The following is a 21204-nucleotide window of genomic DNA, read 5'->3' as shown; positions in this document are numbered from 1 at the left end:
GAATGGGCATCACTCCTTACCCTTTTCTGAGGATGCCGCATTCGCTGTAGGACCATCCAGCCCACTTCCCTTTGCCTTCCCAATTTTTGCTTTTGTTGGTCTCTGATAGTCCAATCTTGGATTCTGGGGGTTGTGGGCAGGTGAGGGGCACTGGAATACAGAAGCTGCAACCCACTTTCCACAAGAAACGTCCCCTTGGCTAGAAGACCAGGGTGTGCACCTGGTACTAAGTTATGGCTCTATTTCCAGAGCTGGCCTTAGGCAAATCATCTCTTGGCCCAAAAAGATGGCCCTTGTGAAAAATTGCTGGGTGTTTGTATTTTTATCCATTCACCTAGTCAAAGAATAGTACATTTTCTGATGCTGGATTTTTGCAGTGATAAACAAGGGAGAAAAATCTCTGCTTCTCTTGTAGGAAAGGAAAGGAGACACCATGGAAAGTGGGCTCAACAGTGATTTTTTATTAGAGCAGAAAAGAAGAGAGAGGAAAAAGCAATGATCAAAACCCCTGCAGCCTCCAGTGGTGGGCTTCACTCTGCTGCACAAGGCTTCCTCGCTACCCTCTCCTGTTCTGGAGGTCCTGGGTCCACCAGCCCACCCTTTCCAACTAGTAGGAAGGCCACGGGGTGGGGGGGAGGGCTGTGGTTTCAGTTATTGGTTTTAATGAGTTATGCAGGTTAGTAAAATGAAGCAGCATAAATATTTGCCATCAATCCCCAAGGCAACCTTTGCTGTGCCCACAATTCACAAGGTCTGAAGACATCCATTCCACTACTGAAAAGTAAACGAAAGAGGGGGCCTCATCCTGTTTCAGCAACATCCGGGCTGGTGTTTATCAAAATGCTTGCTGAAAAAGAACAAGAAAATAATGTTAATGTGATGGTGATGTTGATTAAGAAGAGAAGGAGGAGGTGGGGAGGGGAGGAGGGGGAGGAAGAAATAGCTCTCCAGCTGTAATTTCCTGAGCACTTCCCAGTATATGCCAGGGCAGCACTATTTTCTATGCACTGACTTTTTCAACGCTCATAACAGCCTCACGGGGGGAGGAGCCCATACATTTTACAGGTGAGGAAACTGGTAGAGAAGTTAGGAATTTTTTCTGGAAGTGGACTCACAATCTGAATGACATCTGACTCCAAATTCCAAGTTGACACATCCCTCCAGCTATTATTTCCTTGTCTAAGTGGACGTTGCCTGGAGTGAGGCATCTGTGGAATCCTCTGTTTTGCAGAAGCAACACCACCACCACCACCACCACCACCAGCACCACCACCAGAGGTGGAGGCATTGGTCGCCCCTTGGAGGGCACTGCCCTGAGGCTCACTCAGCCCAGAAACCCCTCCTGTCCCGCGGCCTGCACCATGGTGGTAAGTGCCTGTGTTCATGGAGTCATTCACCATGCGCCAGGCTCGGTAGATACCATCATCACCCCAATTTACAGATGCAGAAACGGAGGCTCAGAGAGGTTAGGTGACTTGTCCAAGACAACAGAGCAGGAACAGAGAGCTGAACCCAAGTCCACTTGATTCCAGAGCCTGAGCTCCCAGCTACAACACAGTTCTGTGTTCTAGGAGAAGCCAAGCGAGGGCTTCCAACGCTGTTGCCGGGGACGGACAAGCTCTGACCTACAGCAGAGCTTCAGAGGCTGGAGGGACCAGAACAGGATGTCAGCCCAATTCCCATCCGCCAAAAGCAGAACTTCTGTCCACTCCTAGCAGATGCCCCTCTCGCTCTTTGTTAAAGCCACACAGAAGGACCATGACCCCTGCCAACCACACACACATACACACACAGGACCCAGCAGTTCTGTTCACGCAGAGCATGCAGGATTTGGAGTTGTCAGAAGACAGGTATACCAACCCCTGCCCGGCATGAGTTAGTAGCTCAATCATGTTGATTTAGGTCCCCTAAAAACCAGAGTTAAAACGCATGTCCGGCAAAGACAGAGGTGTCAGGAGGCCCAAATGAGAGATTTTGCGGGATAGCACCCTTTGTGATGGCGTCACCAAGAGCAGTCCTCTAACGGGAGCATTCCTGTGTCAGTTCACAGCAGCACAGAGTCAACCGCAAAGATACAAGACTTCTCTTAACCACAGATGACCAGCTACCCAGGTACAGCCTGCCCCGCATCATCCGTACACATTACGGCGGAGAAATGAAATTCACTAGGCTTAACCTCTGAAGGGATGTTGCCTATTACCTAGCGGGATTTGGAAAGGGGGTTAGGAGATGGACACAGACTGTGAGGGAAGCAGCAAGCAGCCTCACGCGAGAACAAAGGTACAGAGGTGGGGTGTGCAGGGAACGCTGAGCCATCCAGTTTAGGGGACTGACAGGGCAAACCCAGGGGAAGAGGGAAGACGGGGCGGGCAGGACAGTCCCAGGAAGGCCATGGGGAGGCAGTAAAGAAGTTGCTGATCCTGGTGCCCACGGATGCCGACCCACCTGGAGAGACCCAAGTCTCAACAAGCCACACTTCAGATTTTTATTCCAGAGAGACCCTTTCTGGGTGGCAAAGAGGGTCATGTCTCTCCTCCATCTGGGACCTCTCGGTGACTCAACAAGAGTCAAGCCCCCAGGTGGATCCCCAGTGCTCCTCCCAACCTGGCTGCTACCCACCTCTCCTGCCTGGCTCTCACCAGTCCCCAGCCCACAATCAGCTAACCCACTGGTTCCCCCAATGCCATGTTCTCTTAGGCTCTGAGCCATGCGTGTGCTGTTCACCTTGGTCTCCCTAAAACAGAAGGCCCGGGAGCGGGAACATACCGGAGGTGGTCCCGAGACGCTTACACCGGATAGACCACATTCCTGTCACAGTGGGGCTTACAGTGCGGGTTCAGCCAGTGCTCCAGGAACTGCTCCTCCGCGCGGTGCTCCAGGCCAAGCAGATGGTGCATGTACTCCTGTCAAAACAAACCCACAGCAAGGGGAGGCTTTTATCCACAGTGACAGCAGAGGCAGGGAGGAGAAACCACCACACCCGGCCTCTCGGTAGAGAAAGCCTGCCAGGCAGACCCACTCAGGAGCAAAATAAAGAAATCTGACAACCCTGAGTGCTGAGAGGGTGCGTATCCAGGGGAACTCATATACATTGCTGAGGGAGAGTTACCCGGAGCAAGAACTTTGGAAAACAGTTGGCTGACTGCAATCCAGAAACTTCTTTTTTATACCCTAGAGCAATGGTTCTCAAAATTCATCAGGTATCAGAATCACCCAGAAGGCTTGTTAAAACCTACAGATTGCTGGGGCCCCACCCTCGGAGTTCCTGATTCAGAGCGTCTGGGGTGGGGCTCCAGAATTTGCATTTGTAACAAGTTCCCAGCTGGTGCTGTTATCCCTGGTCACTTTGAGAATGAGAGCAGTCCTTACATCAGGACAGGTGTAGAAGAATGTTCATAGCAGCAATAAATTTGGTAGCAAAACACTGGAAACACAGTAAATCTCCATTGACAGGAGGATGGATAAATAAATTATGGTACGGTCACACAGTGGAATATTATACAGCAATGAACATAGATGAATTACAGCTACACACAACAACATAGATGAGTCTATGAAATAACATGATGACTGAAAAGAGCAAGCCCAAAAAGACCATTTTTATAAAGCTCAGAACATGCATAACTATTTTATTTATGGTGACCCACAACTGTGATAAAAATCATCCTTTTTAAAAGGCAAGAGAGAACTGTAAGAATGCTGGAGATGCTATAAACAAATAAAACAAACTTTAAAGCCCCCAAAATGGTACTAGGGGTAAAGGGGTATTTTTGTAAAAACAGCCTGGCAGTTCCTTAAGCTGCTAAACATAGTTATCTTATGACCAAGCAACTGAATATACAAGAAAAATGGAAGCAGAGGTTCACACATAAACCTACACACAGATGTTCACAGCAGCATTATTCATCATAGCCAAAAGGTAGACGCAATCCAAATGTCCATCAACAAATGAATGGGCAAATAAAATGGAACATGTCCCCATACAAGGGACATACACTATTTAGCCATTAAAAGGGATGAAGTAGCGACACATGCTACAACCCAGATGAACCTTGAAAACATTAAGTGATAGAGTCACAAAGAACCACATGTTGTATGATTCCGTTTCTAAGAAGTGTAGCTGGCTCTCCATGTTGATGTGTCTCCAGCAGAGAACAGCTGGTTGTCCCATGCCACCCATCTCTGTGACCAGCATCTCCATCCACTCAGGGATCCAAGCCAGACACGAACCGCAGTGTCTCCCTCCAACTTATCCCAAGACTGAGCGGAAGGACTTTGAGCCTGTGTCTGGAACAGTTTTCAGATGACTTCCTCCTACTCTGCCACTTCTGTGGGTCGGGTGTCCACTGTTGGCAACCTGCTCACTCCTCCGTCCGTCGCTCTGCCTCCCATTCCGCCCGCCCCATGCCCCACCTCCCCCCATCATCTCTGCTCCACCCTAACAGAGTCATCTGTCCAAATGGAGCCCCCAAAGACCACTGCTCCCCTCAGGCCTTGCCCAGCACTGCCTTCCTGAAAGGAGTCAAAAGGTGATGACTGACTACCCTGTGGGCTTGGTCTGCAGCTGTGGATAATGTCAGTGTAACCAGCAAGCGAGGACATGGGATCTGCCACCTCCCACCACTCTTCACGACAGCAGAGAGAGTCCCTGCCCTCCTGCCCTGGTCCACAGTGGTCACTGACAGCTTTGTTGATCTCAGAGCTTCTCTAGAACCACAGTTTCTCCCTCAGACGGCTCACCTGATGGGACCAGTGCAGGGACCATTCACAGCCAGGTGAACAGAGTTAAGAGAAGCACCAAAGAACATTCCAGCACCTGGGGACCAGCAACAGAGAACAGCCACAGCCATGCCTAGACGTGCAGAGCCCCGGGGACGTGGGGAGCCTCAGCAAAGCAGGCATAGATGGGGGAAACAAATACCCCCTGCTTTCTCTCGTCTTGGCCTCCAGCTCCTGCCGAGCCCACGAAGAAGCCAGCCAGCCAGGAACCAGGTGATGCGGTTCATGGCGGGTTAGTCTCCCAGCTGGCAGAGCAGGGTGGAGGATGGATGGGGGACAGGGAGCGGAAAGCCAGCAGCCAGAGCAGGACGATGGGGTCTGAAGAAAGGAGGAAAGAGCACAAATAACAGGTGTCACTGATGTGTGTTGCGAAGGAGCCGGGCGCTCGGGCTGTGCACTGCGCTCGTTGGCCACTAAGTACACTGATCCAGCTGGGGGAGGAACGGTTGCTCCTTTGCATGTGGTCGTTGGCTCTCCCTCTCCTCTCTCTCAGTTTGTTCTTGCTCTGCCTCAATCAACAGGAATGTCACTCCCAGGTTTCCTTCTGTTCCGCAAAGCCAGTTCAGGCTGTGAGTTTCCCGTGTGTCATTTCTCGTTGCATTATCTCATATAAAGTGTGTATCAGAAAAATGGTAACAGGATGCTTCTTAAATGAAAAAGGGAAGCATTACTTCTCTTGTCTTAATCGGTGATAAAATTCCCTCCCTTCTCTCCATTCCTTGTCTCTCCATCCCTTGGTGCAGACAGAGAAGGGGCCAGTGGGCACTGCCCAGAGTACCAGCAGTGGTCTCCACGCATCTGGTCCTGGTCCCACATGGCTCCTGTGTGCTTCTGGACTCCCTCACCCTCCACCCCCACCATCCAAGCAACCCCTAAATCCCATGGATGCTCCTGGATCCCTTCTCCTCATCTGCATTGCCTCTGCCCCATCTCAGTCCCCGGCCCTCCCGCTAGACCCCTGCCACTGCCTCTGGAGGGGTCTCCCTGCCTCTCATTTTAGCTCCTTCCTCTCCATTCCACCCTCACAGCTGGGCTGGGGGTTTCATTTGTTTGTTTGCTTCTCTTTTTAATAGACGTTATTTTTCAGAGCAGTTTTAGGTTCACAGGTAAATGGGGCAGAAAGTACAGCGATTTCCCACATACCCCTGTCCCCACAGACGCACAGCCTCCCCCGTTACCACACCCCAGGGTGGTGCATTTATTACAAGAGATGACCTTACACTGACACATCGTCATCACCCAAAGTCCACAGTTTACACTGGGGTCGCTCTTGGTGTTGTACATTCTGTGGGTTTAGACAAATGTGTAATGACATGTATCCAGCATCATAATATCACACAAACCAGTCTCACTCCCCCACAAATCTTCTGTGCTCCAGCTGTTCATCCCTCCCTGCCCTCCAACTCCTGGCCGTGACTGATTTTTTCACTGCCTTCATAGGTTTGCCTTTTCCAGAACGCCGTATCATTGGAATCACACTGTATGTAGCCTTTGCACATTGGCTTCTTTCACTTAGTAATATGCTTTTAAATTTCCTCCATGTCTTTTCATGGTTTTTTTTGTAGCCTATTTCTTTTTAGTGCTAAATAATACTCCATGGTCTGGGTGTAGCAGTTCATTTATCCATTTACCTATTAGAAAGACATCTTGGGGCTTCCCAAGCTTTGGCAGTTATGACTAAAGCTGCTGTAAACATTTTAGTGTTACATACAAGTTTTCAGTTCATTTGGGTATAAATACCAAGGAGTGTGACATCTGGGTCCTATGGTAAGAGGATGCAGTTTTGTAAAAACTGTCAAACTGTCCTTGAAATTGACTGTCCCATTTTGCATTCCCATCAGCAGTGAATGAGTTCGTGTCGCTCTGCATCCTTGCCAGCATTTGATCTTGTCAGTGTCCCGGGTTTTGGCCATTCCGATGGGTGTGTAGTGGTATCTCATTGTGGTTTTGATTTGTGTCTCCCTGATGGCCTATGACATGGAGCATCATTTCATGCGCCTGTTTGTCATCTGTGTCTCTTCTTTGGTGAAGTATCTGTTCAGGTCTTCTGCCAGAGTAGCTTTTTAAAATACAAAAAAATGAAAATGTCTTTATTGGGGTTTTTTTAATCACAAGAGTGATACATATTACTGTTTTGGAAATTATGTAAAAATAAAAAGTTATAAAGAAGAGGGTGAAAAACCCATTGTTGTTGGTTTTTGCTTGTTTTATCTATCTCTTTATCCTGCTGCAAAGTTTTTGTTGTTGTTGTTGTTGTTTTAACCTACCCATGTTGCTTCCTCACTTAAAATACTTAAGTGGCTTCCTCTGGGCTCAGGAGAAATTCCAGTTCCTTAAGGTGGTTTGTGGACGCCCCAGGATCTGGCCTCACCCATCTCCTGAGCCTCTTCTCTCACCATCAACCCGCTCGAGCTTCCAGCTCCATCTTTCCCTGGATGGGCTGCCCTGGCGCTGCTCTCTGATCTTAGGCTGTTCTCTCTGCCCAGAACACTCCTGTGCCTTCTCTTTTTCCTGTCTCACTCCTACCTGACTTTTTAGCAGTTTTCAGCGTAGATGTTTCTTCCTCCAGGCAACCTGCTCAGATTCCTTGTGACCCCAGAGCTCCCTGGACGTCCCCCAGCACAGCCCTGGTCACTCTGTTTAGCAGTGACCTCTCCCTGACAGTAGGGACTTCATTGGCCCGCATCAGATATTTTAGTGGAGGTGCTATGAGGGTTGGCTCACCGATTGGCACATGAACTTGATGTTTCCCCCTAAAAGAGGTAGAATTGATTTTTATTATCTTTTTTGGGGGGAGAGGGCTAGGGGGTTAAGTAGATTTATTTGTTTTTTCAATGGAGGTACCGGGGGTTGAACCCAGGACCTCGTGCATGCTAAGCACACACTCTACCACTGAGCTGTACTATCTGCACCCCCTAGAAATGATTTTTAATTGGAGGATGTATGTTGTCGACATGACCCTGAAATAAGTCTGGGGCCTGAAATTATGGGAATCATTGCAAAGTATGCATGGAACAGTCCATATAAACACATGTAGGTAACCCAAAGCTGCAGACTATTACTCACAGAAGTGACATTTCACCTTGGGAGAGACTAGTCATATTTGGCAATTATCTGTGTAAGATTATTTTGGCTCGTATAGATATAAAAATCCTAAATCATGAAAACCTTCCTACAGCATTGATAAAGCTCTAACAGACAGTCCATTTTAGAACTTTCAGTTTTTAAGTTTCAAGAAACTCCTTTAGGAAGTCTGCATCCTATATTAAATGTAACTTTTTAAAAAATCTTTAATGACTGGGCAAAGGAATGAATTATGAGGTGTCAAATTTTCCTGAAATGTTTTTTCCTTTCCCCAGGACCCATGCTGTTCGAAACTGTTTTGATTATTGTTCTTTTCATTTAACTCATCAAAATGTACCTTGCGTCCCGGGCAGGGAGTCTCTGGAGCATCCAGGAAGGGACTGGGCTCCTGGTGGGACCCAGAATTCTCTGGCAGCTTGCTGGACATGCTTTGAGTTTGGGACTGAATCCTGCCCTGCCTTACCCCATTGGAAGAGTCTTTAGCCGGAAGAATGGTAATTGGGAGGAACAGGAAGGCAGTGTGGAGTCTTGTAAATAAGGAACAAAGACTTCTCAGCACATAGCTTTACTTATTCAACTGTTCCGTGTAAGCAGCTCACTGAAGGAAACCCACGTTGCTATCTTCTTGTCTGCCTGTTTGCCAGGCAGTGTGGTGAAGAGGCTAAGAGTTTCGGTCTGGGTCTGGATCAGGGTGTGGTTCAAATCGAGACCCTACCAATACTATGGCTTTAGCTTTCCAGCCTCAGTTTGTCCATCTGCAGTATGGGGATGGCAGTAGCACTTACTTCACTGTCTTGCCAGGGTTAAATGAAATGATACAAACAAAGCCCTGTGCCAAATACGTAGTCTCCCTTTTCCCCCTCTACATCCATTTTCTCCCCTCCTCTACCAGGCCCTGTTCATTAACAGGCTAACCTAGATAGACTGCAACCACAGACTTTTGTGCCAGCTGGGTTTGACGTCGGAGGTGCCAGCAGGGGATTACAGGTAGGAGGGGAGGAGCCAGGGTATGTCCTCCCCGGGTACCTGCCCGAGGAGTCATGGCAGGTTGGCTGCATCCCTCCCCTGAAGACCCAGATTCTAGACGGCTGCCCTTCCGGTTCTGGGAACCACACTTTTCCCTTCTGCCTTCATGCCTCAGGGCTCTTAGCCCTGCATCTGCTATCATCTCCTGTCAGTTCACCATCTTCCTCCCACACCTTTGTAAAAAGTCTCTTTACTAAGCTCTCCTCAGTCAATTTTGGTTACTAACAGATACGGAAGAGCTAAGCAAGCCTTGAGGTTGTGGGCGGAGCGTCTCTCCCAGGAACTGGTCCACAGGAAACTTTCAATAAATGCTTGTTGAATGAAAGACTGAAGCCCTGGTCTTCAAAGCATGGTCTGTGCTCCCCTTGGGAGTACATGATGTCAGAATTGTTTTTCGAATAATACTGAGACATCTGCCTTTTCACTGCGCGTGCTGTTGGGTAAAACGGATGCCTTCGTAGGAGCCAAGGTAGCGACATCAAACGATCCCAGCGGTCATCATATACGTCATCCCACACTCGCCGTTCAAATAAATAAATAAAAATAAGACGTTCTTAAAATGCCAGTTTCGCTGACGCTCGCCCTGGTGACGCCACAGAAAGTGACCAGCGGGAGCAGGCAGGCAGCACTCCCGCTGCAGAATGACACAATACGATGATTTCCTCAGGGAAAAGGATTTGGGGGAGGGTTGGTGTCAAGGGATGAACTTGACTGAAAGGCTGTTTTATCCCTGCTTGGCAGACATCTCGGAAACGACTGAAGTGAGCCAGTCACTTCCACAAAACAACTGACCGTATTTGTTACTAAACGATAAAATTCGAGCTTTCAAGGGGAAATTAGAACTTTGGAAAACTTATATTTGCGATCATGGACCGGACAGCTTCCCAATACTTAGACTCTTCTGATGAGAGAGGTGGTGATAGGAAAGACTGTCACCCCTGATGTAAGCATTTTATACACCTTTTATAATTACATGCGTTTTTCCATCCTGAGCCGTTTAATCCCTGTCGCTCTCAGCCAAACACCCAACTGGCTTTTCGATGAGCGTGACCAAGGTATACCGAGTAGATGGCTTAGTGCTTGGCACATAGTAGGGCCTCAACAAAACTCCCCAGAGAAATGTACAAACAAGTAAATGAATAAATGAAATGGCTGCTCTTTCTCCATAATCTTACTAAGTCTTCCTCGGAAGGTTCCTGGGCATTTATGTCAATCTAATGGCCCAGGCCAAGTGCACCTTAAAAAGCATCAAAGAGTAATATATATTTCAAACTTCTAAATGGTGGCTGAAATCACTATTGAAGAAAAACAACCCAAACAGACACACACCGAGAGAGAGAAAGAAACAAGCCCTGGTTTCCATGACATTTCACTATTTATTTAAAATGCTAGGGAAATGAATACGCCACAAAGGTCTAAAAGCAATCATTAGTCAAAGATGAAAAGCCAAACTGCAAATCTGCTGAAAACCACAAATTCAACAATTGCGTTGGCTGAGTTAGAAATGACCCAGCATTAATGATAATCTCAAATGTTCCTGGATCAAGAAAGAAGGGGTAGATGGAAAATAAGTTTTGATTTTTTTTTTTCAGTTTCCTTTCTTCGAGGGGAAAAAAAATTAAAGCAAAACAAAAACTAGTATCTGCGTTTCGTGTCCAATGCCAACTGCAATAATTTAAGTAAATAATTTCTCAGTAGTGAGAGCAGAAATTGGAAGGGGTTCTTATGATGGTACTGGAGAGGTGTGATAATGAGATTAAACAGCCACCAGAACCTGATCCAAGCTAAGAATCATAAAGTGGACAGTTACTTTATCAAGGTGGGACCTTTTTCCAAGAAGGCAAAATCTTTCCAGTGACATTTGCACAGAATTAAAGGTCCATCAATATTTGGATGAATTATTTTGCTCATTAGTAAAAGCAATGTAATCATATGGGCAGAACTTAACTCCACGGGGCCACTAGAAGGCTTAGCCCATCAGTGATGTGCGCAATTTACATCTCAGTCGCTCTGAACTGGGAACAAAAGGGTAATGGAGTTACTACACACATTTGTCAAGGGGCTAAATATGAAAGCGTATTTTACAAAGACGACTTCCAATAAAGCTAATATGATTTATACTTGCCCAACAAGAACATTCCTGAAAGGAATACAGGCCAAAATGGAAAGTGTATTCCCAGGGCACACAAGCGCTTACGAATACAATCACAAAAGACATAATTTTAGCTCGGATGTCATCTTTTTAGAGAATTTCCATGGTTCACCCCCGTAGTTGGCAATCATTTCTTCCCTAATATTTGTGATGACTAAGAGAAATTTAATGAATTTAATTGAGGCAAAAGAGAAGATTTCTTTGAAATAACCTCCAGGTTCTACGGTAGAGTTACATTCTACAAAATTTCTCCCCTGGAGAGAAGCAAAAAAAAAAAAAAAAAAAAAAGGAATGGAAATAAGTACATGAGCATTTAGTAAATGTCAAATACTGTGCCTGGTGATGGGACCCAGAAGCGAAACAAATGATCCATCTGCTCAAGCAGTTTAGAGCAGTCTAGTAGGAGAGACAGATTTTTTTTTTTTTAACTCAAAAATAGCAGTTCTGTGCTGTGAGTGCTAGACCAGAGAGATTCTCTAATTCATGGTGGGAGGGTAGGGGCATCAAGAAGTCCTCTCAGGGGGAGGGGATAGCTCAAGGGGTAGAGCACATGCTTAGCATGCATGAGGTCCTGGGTTCAATTTCCAGTACCTCCTCTAAAAATAAATGAGTAAACCTCATTACCTCCTCCTGCCCCAAAAAAACACCCAGCAACAAGAAGTCCTCTCCAAAAAGGCATCATTTTGGGTGAATCTCTACCAATGAGTAAGAATAAGCCAGGGAGACAAGAGCAAAAGAAACCAGTATAAAGGTGGGTGCTGTCAGGGAAGAACTTCAAAGACACCATTGTTCCAGACAATCTGCTTCTCCTCTAGGTCTCTAATGCCCATGAACAGCAGCAAGGTGTCCACGCAGACACCCCCAAGGCATTTTTGATCCCTGATGCTCCCTCACTGCATCCACTCCTCCAGCCCCAGAAATGGGCCAACTGGTATCCCATTTAAAGTACCATAATCATGCTCCCATCATATCTTTACCTTAAAACCTCTACTGGAACATTCTCCTGGAGGACAAGAACATACATTGTTTTAAAAAAACTTTCAAAGAGCAATGGGATGATATATACTAAAAGCTTTAAAAATGTTCATATCCTTAGATTGAGTAATTCATTTTATGGGAATATAGCCTTAGCAAACAAAATATTAAAAGCACTTTAAGAACAAGCATATTTAGAACATTGTTTGTAATAGAAAAATAGTGGAACTAATCTAACAAAAGAGGGTACCTCACTATTGTTATGGTTATTAAGAGCTTATAATAATACAGGGAAATGTGTATGTTATAATATTAATAGAAAAACCAGGATATAAAATTATAGATAGAATGTGATTATACTTTTTTAAAAATATACACAAAAAGACTAAAAAGAAATACATCAAAAAATGGCAGTGCTGTCTCTGAGGAGAGGGAATAAGACTACACCTAATTTTCTTTTCTTCTTTTGACTCTTTCTTGGCTTCCAGTTTTTCTAGAATAAATATGAATGGTTTGCATTTTTATTGGTAATTATACAAGTAATGCATGAACATATTGTTACTATTTAAAATTCAAACATCAAATATAAATTTCCCTAGATCACCACCTGCAGTCTTCACCTCCTTAATGAGATGACACAGTTAACAGTCAACTGATCGTATTTCTAGAATTTTTTCTAAAAATTTACGTGCACATAGATGTACCTCTATAAATGTATAGTATTGTTTTGTGAGTAAGTACTAGGAGGGCAGGACCAACTCTGGGGAGACAGAGAAGGTGACACTGAGGGTCACCAGGAGAGTACCAGGCAGAAATAATGGAGAATGGCACTGCAGGCAAAGGGCATCCCTTGTGAAAAGACACTGAGACCAGGGAGAGAATGGCCTATTTGAAAAATAATGAGTAATTCCAGACGGTCGGAGCATAAATGGCCTTGGAGGAGTGGCAGGAAATGGGACACAGTGGTGGCTTGGGGCTGGTCTGTCTTGCAGGCCTTCATCCTATAAGCAGTGAGGAGTCACAGAGGTTTTTGTTTTGTTCCATTTTCAGAAATATTTATTCAGCTGCTGCTTTGTAAAACAAAACAAAACAAAACAAAACAAAAAAAAAAAAAACAAGAAGAATGAGAGCCAGTGTCCTCACTAACTGTCAGGCACTGGGCTAAGCCCTCTGCATGCCTTCTCTCACAATAAGCCTGAGGTACGTTTGATGATCATGTCCCATTTTATAGATGAGGAAATTGAGACTTAGAGAGTTTAAGCAACTTGACCAGGATGTGAGAGTCAGTAAGTAGTGAGCTAGGATTCAGACTCAGCACTCTGCTGTCCCTCTCTTAACCCCTCTCCCATGTTGTTCTTGGTGAAAATTAGCCATATGTTTATTAAAAATGAAAAGCTGAGCATACTGTATTGAACAGTGTCCCCCAAAAGTTTATGTCCACCCGGAACCGGTGAACATAACCTTATTTGGAAACAAGGTCATACTGGATTAGGGTTGGCCCTAAATCCAGTAACTGGTTTCTTTAGAAGAAGGAAATTTGGATACAGGGACACACTGTGAAGAAGACCATTTAAAGACAGATGCAGAGATTGGAGTAACAATCCTCCCAGCTACAAGCCAAGAAATGCCGAAGATGGCCAGCAACCACCAGAAGCGGGGAAAGAGACATGAGACAGATTCTCCCTCCAAGCATGCAGAAGGAACCGACCTTGCCAACTCCTTGACTTCAAACTTCAAGCCTCCCAAACTGTGAGAGGATAAGTTTCTACTGTTTCAAGCAATCCGGTTTGTGGTACTTGGTTACAGCAGCCTTAAGAAGCTAATACACTAAGTAATAGCAAAAAGTATGAGAGTAAAAGTATAAATTTGCCCCAAATCTTATCAATGAGAAAATATTGTCATTATTGTTCGGCAACATATCTCCATATACATATACAGATAGAAGAGTAGATAGGGGAGTTTTCTTTTAACACTTTATTTCTTTCCATTTGAAAGTTGCGCGTGCAAAGTCTGATAATATCAGGTGTTGGCAAGAGTCCAGGGAACCAGGTATTTTTATGCACACTCCTGGTGGGAGTTGGTAAGTCGGTCTGGCGATTTGGCCATACCTATTTCAATTGGAAGTACGGAAACCTTCTGACTCAGAAATTTCATTTCTTACCATTGAACTCAGCAAAACAGACATGTGTACCAGGCTCTTCATCACTGGGAATAACTAAAAGGTCCAGTGTTCCAGGAAGGGCTGAGTGAATAAGCTGTAATACGTCTCAGTGCATTCCGGCTGCTGTAACAAAATACAGACTGAGCAGCTTATAAGCAACAGAAATTGACTTCTCGCAGCTCTGGAAACTGACAAGATGTCAGCGTGGTCAGGGAAAGCCCTCTCTCAGGTCACAGACTTCTCACTGGGTCCTCACATGGTACATGAGGCTGGGGAGCTTTCTGGGGCCTCTTTTATAAGGGCGCTAACCGCATTTGCAATCCAAATCCCTCAGCAGCTCCCACTGAGTACAGAATGAAAGCTCACCCCGCTGTGACAGCCAGGGCTTTCCAACCTGGCCCCGGGAGGACCTTCTGTGGCCATCACCCAGCGTCCCATGTGTCCCAGATACTGGAGAGTCAAGGTCAACAGAGAGGAAACTGGAATCCAGACTTTCTGAAAAAATTATTCTGAGAGGCCTTTTCCAAAACACACACGCATACGCCTTAACACATACACATACACACACAGAATCATACACACACCTTTACACAAATGTTCACACACACCCCCTCACACTCGTACAGTCACACACACACACACACCCCCTCCCACACACACCCTCACAAACATACATGCACATCCTCACACACACACAGTCATACACAAACTCTCACATACACACACTCACCATCCACACACACGCACACACGGTATCTCAGTCCGCAGTGCACAGGATGGTGCCCATCCCCAGCAGAGGACCATCTAAGCCGATGGTTTGCACAAAGAAAGAATAGAAGGTGGTCTTGGCAAAAGGTAAAGATCAGGGAGGTGTGGCTCCCACGGCCAGAGGTCCCACCTTGTGGCCTCCTCACTACCTGCTGACAAACATGGGGTCACTGTGTCCAAGGCTCACATTCAACAGTGACGCAGGCTGAGATGGCTGCTATGTCAATCGCTCAGTTAAAAGGGATGAATCGCCTCCTTTTACATGACAGGTGACTGGTGTTATTCATCTTGCTCTCAGTAAACCCATGAAAAGGAAAAGTCAACGACAAGGTGCACAGGGGGACCGGATGCAGGGGCCGCAGGGCCAGCATGAGGAGGGAAGGTTTTAGAGACGCCTCTACATAAGCCACCCCAGGAGCTTCAGATAAACCCCTCTGGCCCCTCGCCAAGTGCATGTCCGTCTGCTGGGGCTCTCCCAGTTGCTGACTGGCACCAGGAAACTGGTCGTCCTGAAACTCTAGCCATACCCTAGAATATGAGACCTGAGATGAACCTTCTAGCCAGATTCTGGGCCAAACTCTGCAGTTCACAGAGAAAACTAGGCTCCAGAAAAAGGAAAGGACTTGTCGTCTTCAGTCCAAAGCCCAAAGTCCACAACCAGTTTGCGCAGAATACAGCCCAGAACCACCCTGGGGGATCCCTCTCTTCCCACCTCACCCACTCCTGCACTGCCTGCAAATTCCTCATCCTTCAAGCCTCAGCTGGGTGGTGCCTCCTCCAGGAAGCCTTCCCAGCCACCATCCCCCTTCCAGCAGAGCCTGAGGCTCTCTCCTTTCAGACCCTGTGGGCCAGATGACCTCGTTAGTGAATTGGAATCAGCACAGAATGCTCTGGCTCCATCTCCGAGCAATGGACATGAGCATCTCGAACAAAAGACGAACGTCTAGTCTTCAACCTCAGTGCCTGGCACTCGGGAGGGTATCGTCAATGTAAAGTGTAATTAAGTGCCCATCCTGGTCAGCAAGGCCACCGTCTGACCCTCTCAGTCTCTCTCTCTCTGATCTGTGTCTAAACAACTATCCCATTTATTCTCCAGATCACTCGGTTCGACACTTAACTGCTTTCTAAACGTGTTCCCAGCTGGACTGCGGGAGCTGCTGTTACCTACCCATGGTGGGTCTCCCCGCAGCAGGCCTGGCCCGGTGGTTCTCAGCTTGGCCTGCACATTGATACCACCTGGGGGCTCTAACCCCCCCACCCAATGCCTAAGCCACACCCCTGGCCACCCCTCTGTAAATGGGACCACAGGCATCAGATCTTTAACCTCCCCAATTGGTTGCGGCATGCAGCCAAGGTCAAGAAACACACTCCGAGAAAAATGTGACTGCAGAAAACACTTGTTGATTCAGCCAGTACTGTGGGTGGGTGGATTTAATTGTGAATGACAGTGCAAGAGACACACAGTATAAGAGAAAGAGGTTGTTCAGCCTTGTAGACAGGGTTCTTCACCCTCAGCATTATTGTGTTTGGGGCCAGATCGTTTTTTCTGTTGTGGGAGCTGCCCTGTGCGTTGTAAGATGGGATGTTTTGCAGCATCACTGGTCTTAACCCATTAGATGCCAATAGCAAACATGGCCACCTCTCCCTCCCAAGTTGTGACAGCCAAAACTGTCTGCAGACATTACCAAATGTCCCTGGGGATGGGGGAGCAAAATCACCCCTGAAAGAGAACCACCAGTGTAGACTAGCCAGCAAATCGTGTATTGCTTTTTTTTTTTTTCCCACACTTTAACTGTAGGTCACACGGGCACTTTTCCAAACTTGGCGGAGTGGCTGATGATTCTGGACACAGGTCAGTGCCTTGGGGAGGGACACATAGGACTGGGCAGGAAATGGCTGGTGGGGTCAGCAGTAGGTTCTGAGGCAAGAGAGAATCACAGAGATGAGGTCAGGTAGATTCAAGGCAGTTAAGATGGGTCGGTGGCAGTCAAGTCTATAAAAGATGAGCCAAACCAACAAAACCCCATAAGCCAGATAATCGGTAAAAATGCAAAGTCGGAGGTAAGCAGAGGGTTGTCACAGATAAAGGCAGGTGATGACCAGGAGCCAGGAAGAGGGGAATGGTCAGAGAAGCCCTCAGAAGTTCTGGGCAGGGGCGGGCCACACCAAGTGGCAGTTAGAGACAAAGTCTAGCACTGAGTGTAGCCTGCCCGGGAGGAGGAAGGAAGCTGGAGGCAGGAAACCCAGCTGTAACATCCACCCCTACCTGCTGCCTGAAGCCTAAGACACCTCCAGTCCCCATCAAGGCTGCTGTTCCACAGCCAGAGCTCAGAGGAGCCCGGGCAAGATGCTGGCAGAGGAAACACCTGCGACTCTGCTGTTGATTAGAGCCTGTCTCCTGCGCAACTGGAGGGGGCCTGCTGCTTCCCAGCTCCTTGAGCCAGCCTCTGCCAGCTCTGGGGCCCCCAAGGAATGGCCCCCCTAGACATCACGCCAAAAACACAAAGAGCCAGTTGGAGCCCCCCAGGGACCCTAGACCCAGGCACCCTGCTCCCCATCAGCCTCACCCACCCCCGGCACCTTCCTTGTGCCCCATGCTGGTGACACCACGGGCTTGGTTCTCCCCAAATCTTCCCCATTCCTTCTCAGCCCTCAGGATGCTCCACCTCTGCCCACCTCTGAGCACTGGCATCCTCAGACTTCAATCCTGGGCCTCTTCTAGATGCTTCTCAAACCCTCTGTCAACAGCCTGAATCGGCACCCTTGACCCCCGATCTGAAACACCTTCTGATTGTCCTCCACCGAACACAAGACAAAGTCCAACGTACCTGAACCCTCTTGCTCCCCCAGTCCCCTTCCACCCTGCGCTTAAAGATTCGAACCACCTCTGATTTCTTTTACCAAAAAGGGCAAAGCCACCTCCACTCTGTGCAACCTGAATCCCTTGCTTCGTTTCTAAGCCACTCTCTGAAACAGTCACTTGCTGACCCCTCTACGTCTGCAACCAACTCTGAGCAGAGACCCAGGCAACTGCCTGCAGCCTCAGCCCCCTGCCCCATCCCTGGTACTTAACACTCAAAGGAGTAGTTACTGCTTGCCAAGTACTATTTTAAGTGCCTGACTATGAATTGCTGTATTTTGTAACATAGTTATTTTATGTTATTATTTATAATAATACTATTTAGTACATAAGTAATAATATTTATTGTAGCCCCCTTTTTATGGATGAGGTACAGAAATGGGAGGAAACGTCCCCAAAGTTACACAGTTTGAAAGTGGGGAGATTCAAACCCCAACCATCTGAGCCAGAGCCAACACTTTTCAGTACCGTGTGACACAGCACTGTAATGAGAGATGTTTAAATGAACTAACCAAATTGTCCACATGATTCTGCAAGGAGCAAAGGTCAGTGCTGCTGCAGATCCTCTGAGCCTTGCCACAAAGATGCTGTGAACAGAGGGTCAGCATGGAGCTGGACTAAAGTGGACACAGGGTGGGAGACCAGCCTGGACCCCAGACACGGCGTCACAAACACGCTGACCTTGCCTGGGTCCTGCTACTTACCTTCACCTGGCTGGGTAGAAATACCAGGAATGTCAGCGCTTCCATCGTGGGCAAAGGAGATGAGCCAGGCCCGAACTGGCCTGAGGCCAGGGTGTCAGGGCCTAGTAGCACCCATCGAAAGTCACAAAACAAAGGCAGGGGAGGGGGCCCTGGTTCAGAAAGACTAGGTGGACACCACAAACCCACACGGCAGAGCGGAGGCCAATGACCAAATTCAGACACGAGGTGAGTGCAGAACCCCACCAGCAGCCCAGACAGCATCCCTGGCCAGGGATGCTGGTCTAGCCAGCTCGCCAGTGCCCAAGGGAAGAGAGAGAAGGGGTTGGCACCAGCCGCTGGGTACCCCTGGCATCCCGTTCAGGGGACACCCAGCAGACTACTCAATATCCTGGGAATGCCAGCCATTTGTCTTATTTTTTCATTTTTATTATTATTTTTCTTTTTATTTTAATTTTTTTGAAGTAAAGTTAACATACAATATTGTATTAGTTTCAGGTGTACAACATAGTGATTTGACATGTATATACATTATGAATGGATCACCATTTATTATTTTTTTTTAACAGAGGTACTGGGGATTGAACCCAGGACCTTGTGCATGTTAAGCATGCACTCTTCCACTGAGCTATGCCCTCCCCCTCCACTTTCAATACTGTGTGAACAGCAGGGGAGTGGAGCTGGCGCCTCCAGGGGAGAAAAGACGTGGGTAGGAAGGGGAGATCAGCCTACACCTGAGACTCTGCAGAACCTGCGCTGGGCTGGGCCCAGCACCTCATTTCATTTCATAATGAACAAGCATTCAGGTGATCTCCCTCCCTTCAAACAGCCAGAGCCCAGAACTCACCCGCATGGGCTCATCCGGGAACCCGGGTTTGCTCGGCCTGTCCTGGCGCTGGGATCTCAGGAGTTGTTTGGCCTGCTTTTCCGTCAGAATCGGAGAGGCCTCTGGAAAAAGTCAGGAAGGGACCTTTAGGGACTCCTGGCCACACAAGTCCCTGCTCCATCTCACAGTCCAAGGCAAAGGATCTGCAAGTCCAATTTCAGTCAGCACACAAAAGTTCTTTCACGGGAACCTGTCCCAAAGGACGTGGCATTCCAGAGGGCTCAGAGAGGAATTTTAAATTGTTCCTAACACGGTTACCTCAGAGTATAAACTGCAAAACTGAAACATTTACCTACTTCAATGGCCCATTCCTTTAAACATGGGTGTTAATCGAATGAATATGTTTCAAAAAACATGTTTTCTTCAGTCCTCTGGTCAATGTGTTTCTTGTCCCTTAGGGTAGCTTTGGCGGGATTCTTTTAAATTCTCAGTACACTGAATCAAGTTAAAGTTGTTATTAGAAGATATCCCTTGACAATAAGTTTATGTTAAACTTGATCATCATAAATGATCCCTCAAGGAGAATAGTATAATAAAAGTATATCAATAAAAAAATTTTAAAATATATCAAATTTTGATGATCTCCTATAAACTCTAAAAGATGGTATCATTGAAGATTTAGCAGCATTTTTGAGAATCAGTGTTCAAATATGTTTAAAGGTACAAAAAATAATTTATCCCTAATGATAGCAATTCTGGGAGCCTGCTCTTAGGGAGGAAAAAACAGGCATTGAATTATTATACATTATACAGTATTTGAAATTTTGAAAAAAATACTTCAAATATATAAAATAGACTTATTCCAGTTTATCGTGTCTGCATAGATTTCAGGGGTTAATGCTCACCTGAGAAGAAAGTCAGTAAGATGAGAGACAGCACAAACACAAATAATCTCTTCATCCTGCCTGGGTCCCTCTCTCCGCCTGTTGCAGAATGAATCGCCTCCCAGTGAGCCTGCCTATTTGAAGGAAGCCACATCTGGCCCAAAGACTGTTTATGCTTTGACTAACGGCACTTAGGGCATGATGCTAAACGCTTCTGATGCTGAGTTTTCAGTATGATCATGAAAATATTTTCCTCTGAATTCCTATCAATTTTCATCCTGAGGAAGGAAATGATTCGTACGACTTTCAGAGCTTGAATTTGAGAAAGCAACAAGTGACCATCATCTCACTTAAACACACATATCTATACATCATGGAGTAGTTTGTGTTTATCTGTAGCTTCAGTTTAAGCTCCTACTGTTTCAGTACATTTGCATATCTTATGACATTTTCCCAAAGCCATTCACCAATCTAACTTAACCTTCCTGATAATTTCAGAGGTAGGCAGGGAAATTAGCAAGGGGTCTAATGAGGGGGAAAAATTGTCTTCAGCTGACCTTGGAGCCAGATAGACCAGGGCTCATGCCCTGGCTCATGTCTTTCTAGCAATGTAACCTTCGGTCAATCACTTACTCTTTCTGAGCTTCAGCTTCCTCTCCCGTGCAAAGGAAATATCAGTACCTCTCATGTGGGGTGTGATTAAGGATGAGGAGAAAGGGACCAATGGCAAGGCAGCTAGCACTCACTACTCACCATTATCCATCTTCATTTCACAAAGAAGGAAGTGAGGTTCATGGTCGGGGAGGAGATAGCTCAGTGGTAGAGCACGTGCTTAGCATGCATGAGGTCCAGGGTTCAATCCCCAGTACCTCCATTAAAAAAATAAAATAAAATAAATAAACTTAATTACCTCCCCTCTTCAAGGAAAAAGAAAAGGAAGTGAGGTTCAGAGAGGAGAAATGATGTCCAAGGACACACGTTATGGATG

At 46.6% G+C, this 21204-nt stretch overlaps 1 protein-coding gene across 1 annotated transcript; it reads right to left on the bottom strand.

The window, feature by feature from the left end:
* Window positions 1-447: 447 nt before the first annotated feature.
* Window positions 448-20307, bottom strand: LOC123615661 (uncharacterized protein C17orf67 homolog). Its single transcript, XM_074342759.1, has 4 exons — window positions 20238-20307; window positions 19354-19454; window positions 2767-2903; window positions 448-847 (listed from the first exon to the last, which is right to left on the bottom strand). The coding sequence occupies exons 1-3, from the start codon at window positions 20290-20292 to the stop codon at window positions 2787-2789; spliced, it is 273 nt and encodes a 90-aa protein (XP_074198860.1). The 5' UTR covers window positions 20293-20307; the 3' UTR covers window positions 448-847; window positions 2767-2786.
* Between the last annotated feature and the right edge of the window lie 897 nt (window positions 20308-21204).

This window comes from Camelus bactrianus, chromosome 16 (assembly GCF_048773025.1).
Source record: "Camelus bactrianus isolate YW-2024 breed Bactrian camel chromosome 16, ASM4877302v1, whole genome shotgun sequence".
In the NCBI taxonomy this organism is placed as follows: Eukaryota; Metazoa; Chordata; class Mammalia; order Artiodactyla; family Camelidae; genus Camelus; species Camelus bactrianus.
This window is presented reverse-complemented; position numbering and strand designations above follow the sequence as displayed.

Bases quoted from the DNA above. Each gene is read 5' to 3' on its own strand.
- LOC123615661 (XM_074342759.1), bottom strand. From the start codon at position 20,292: ATGAAGAGATTATTTGTGTTTGTGCTGTCTCTCATCTTACTGACTTTC. The intron at 19,455-20,237 runs GTGAGCATTAAC...GACTTTTTCCAG, and splicing joins CTTACTGACTTTCTTCTCAG to AGGCCTCTCCGATTCTGACG. The intron at 2,904-19,353 runs GTGAGTTCTGGG...TTGTTTTGACAG, and splicing joins TCCCGGATGAGCCCATGCGG to GAGTACATGCACCATCTGCT.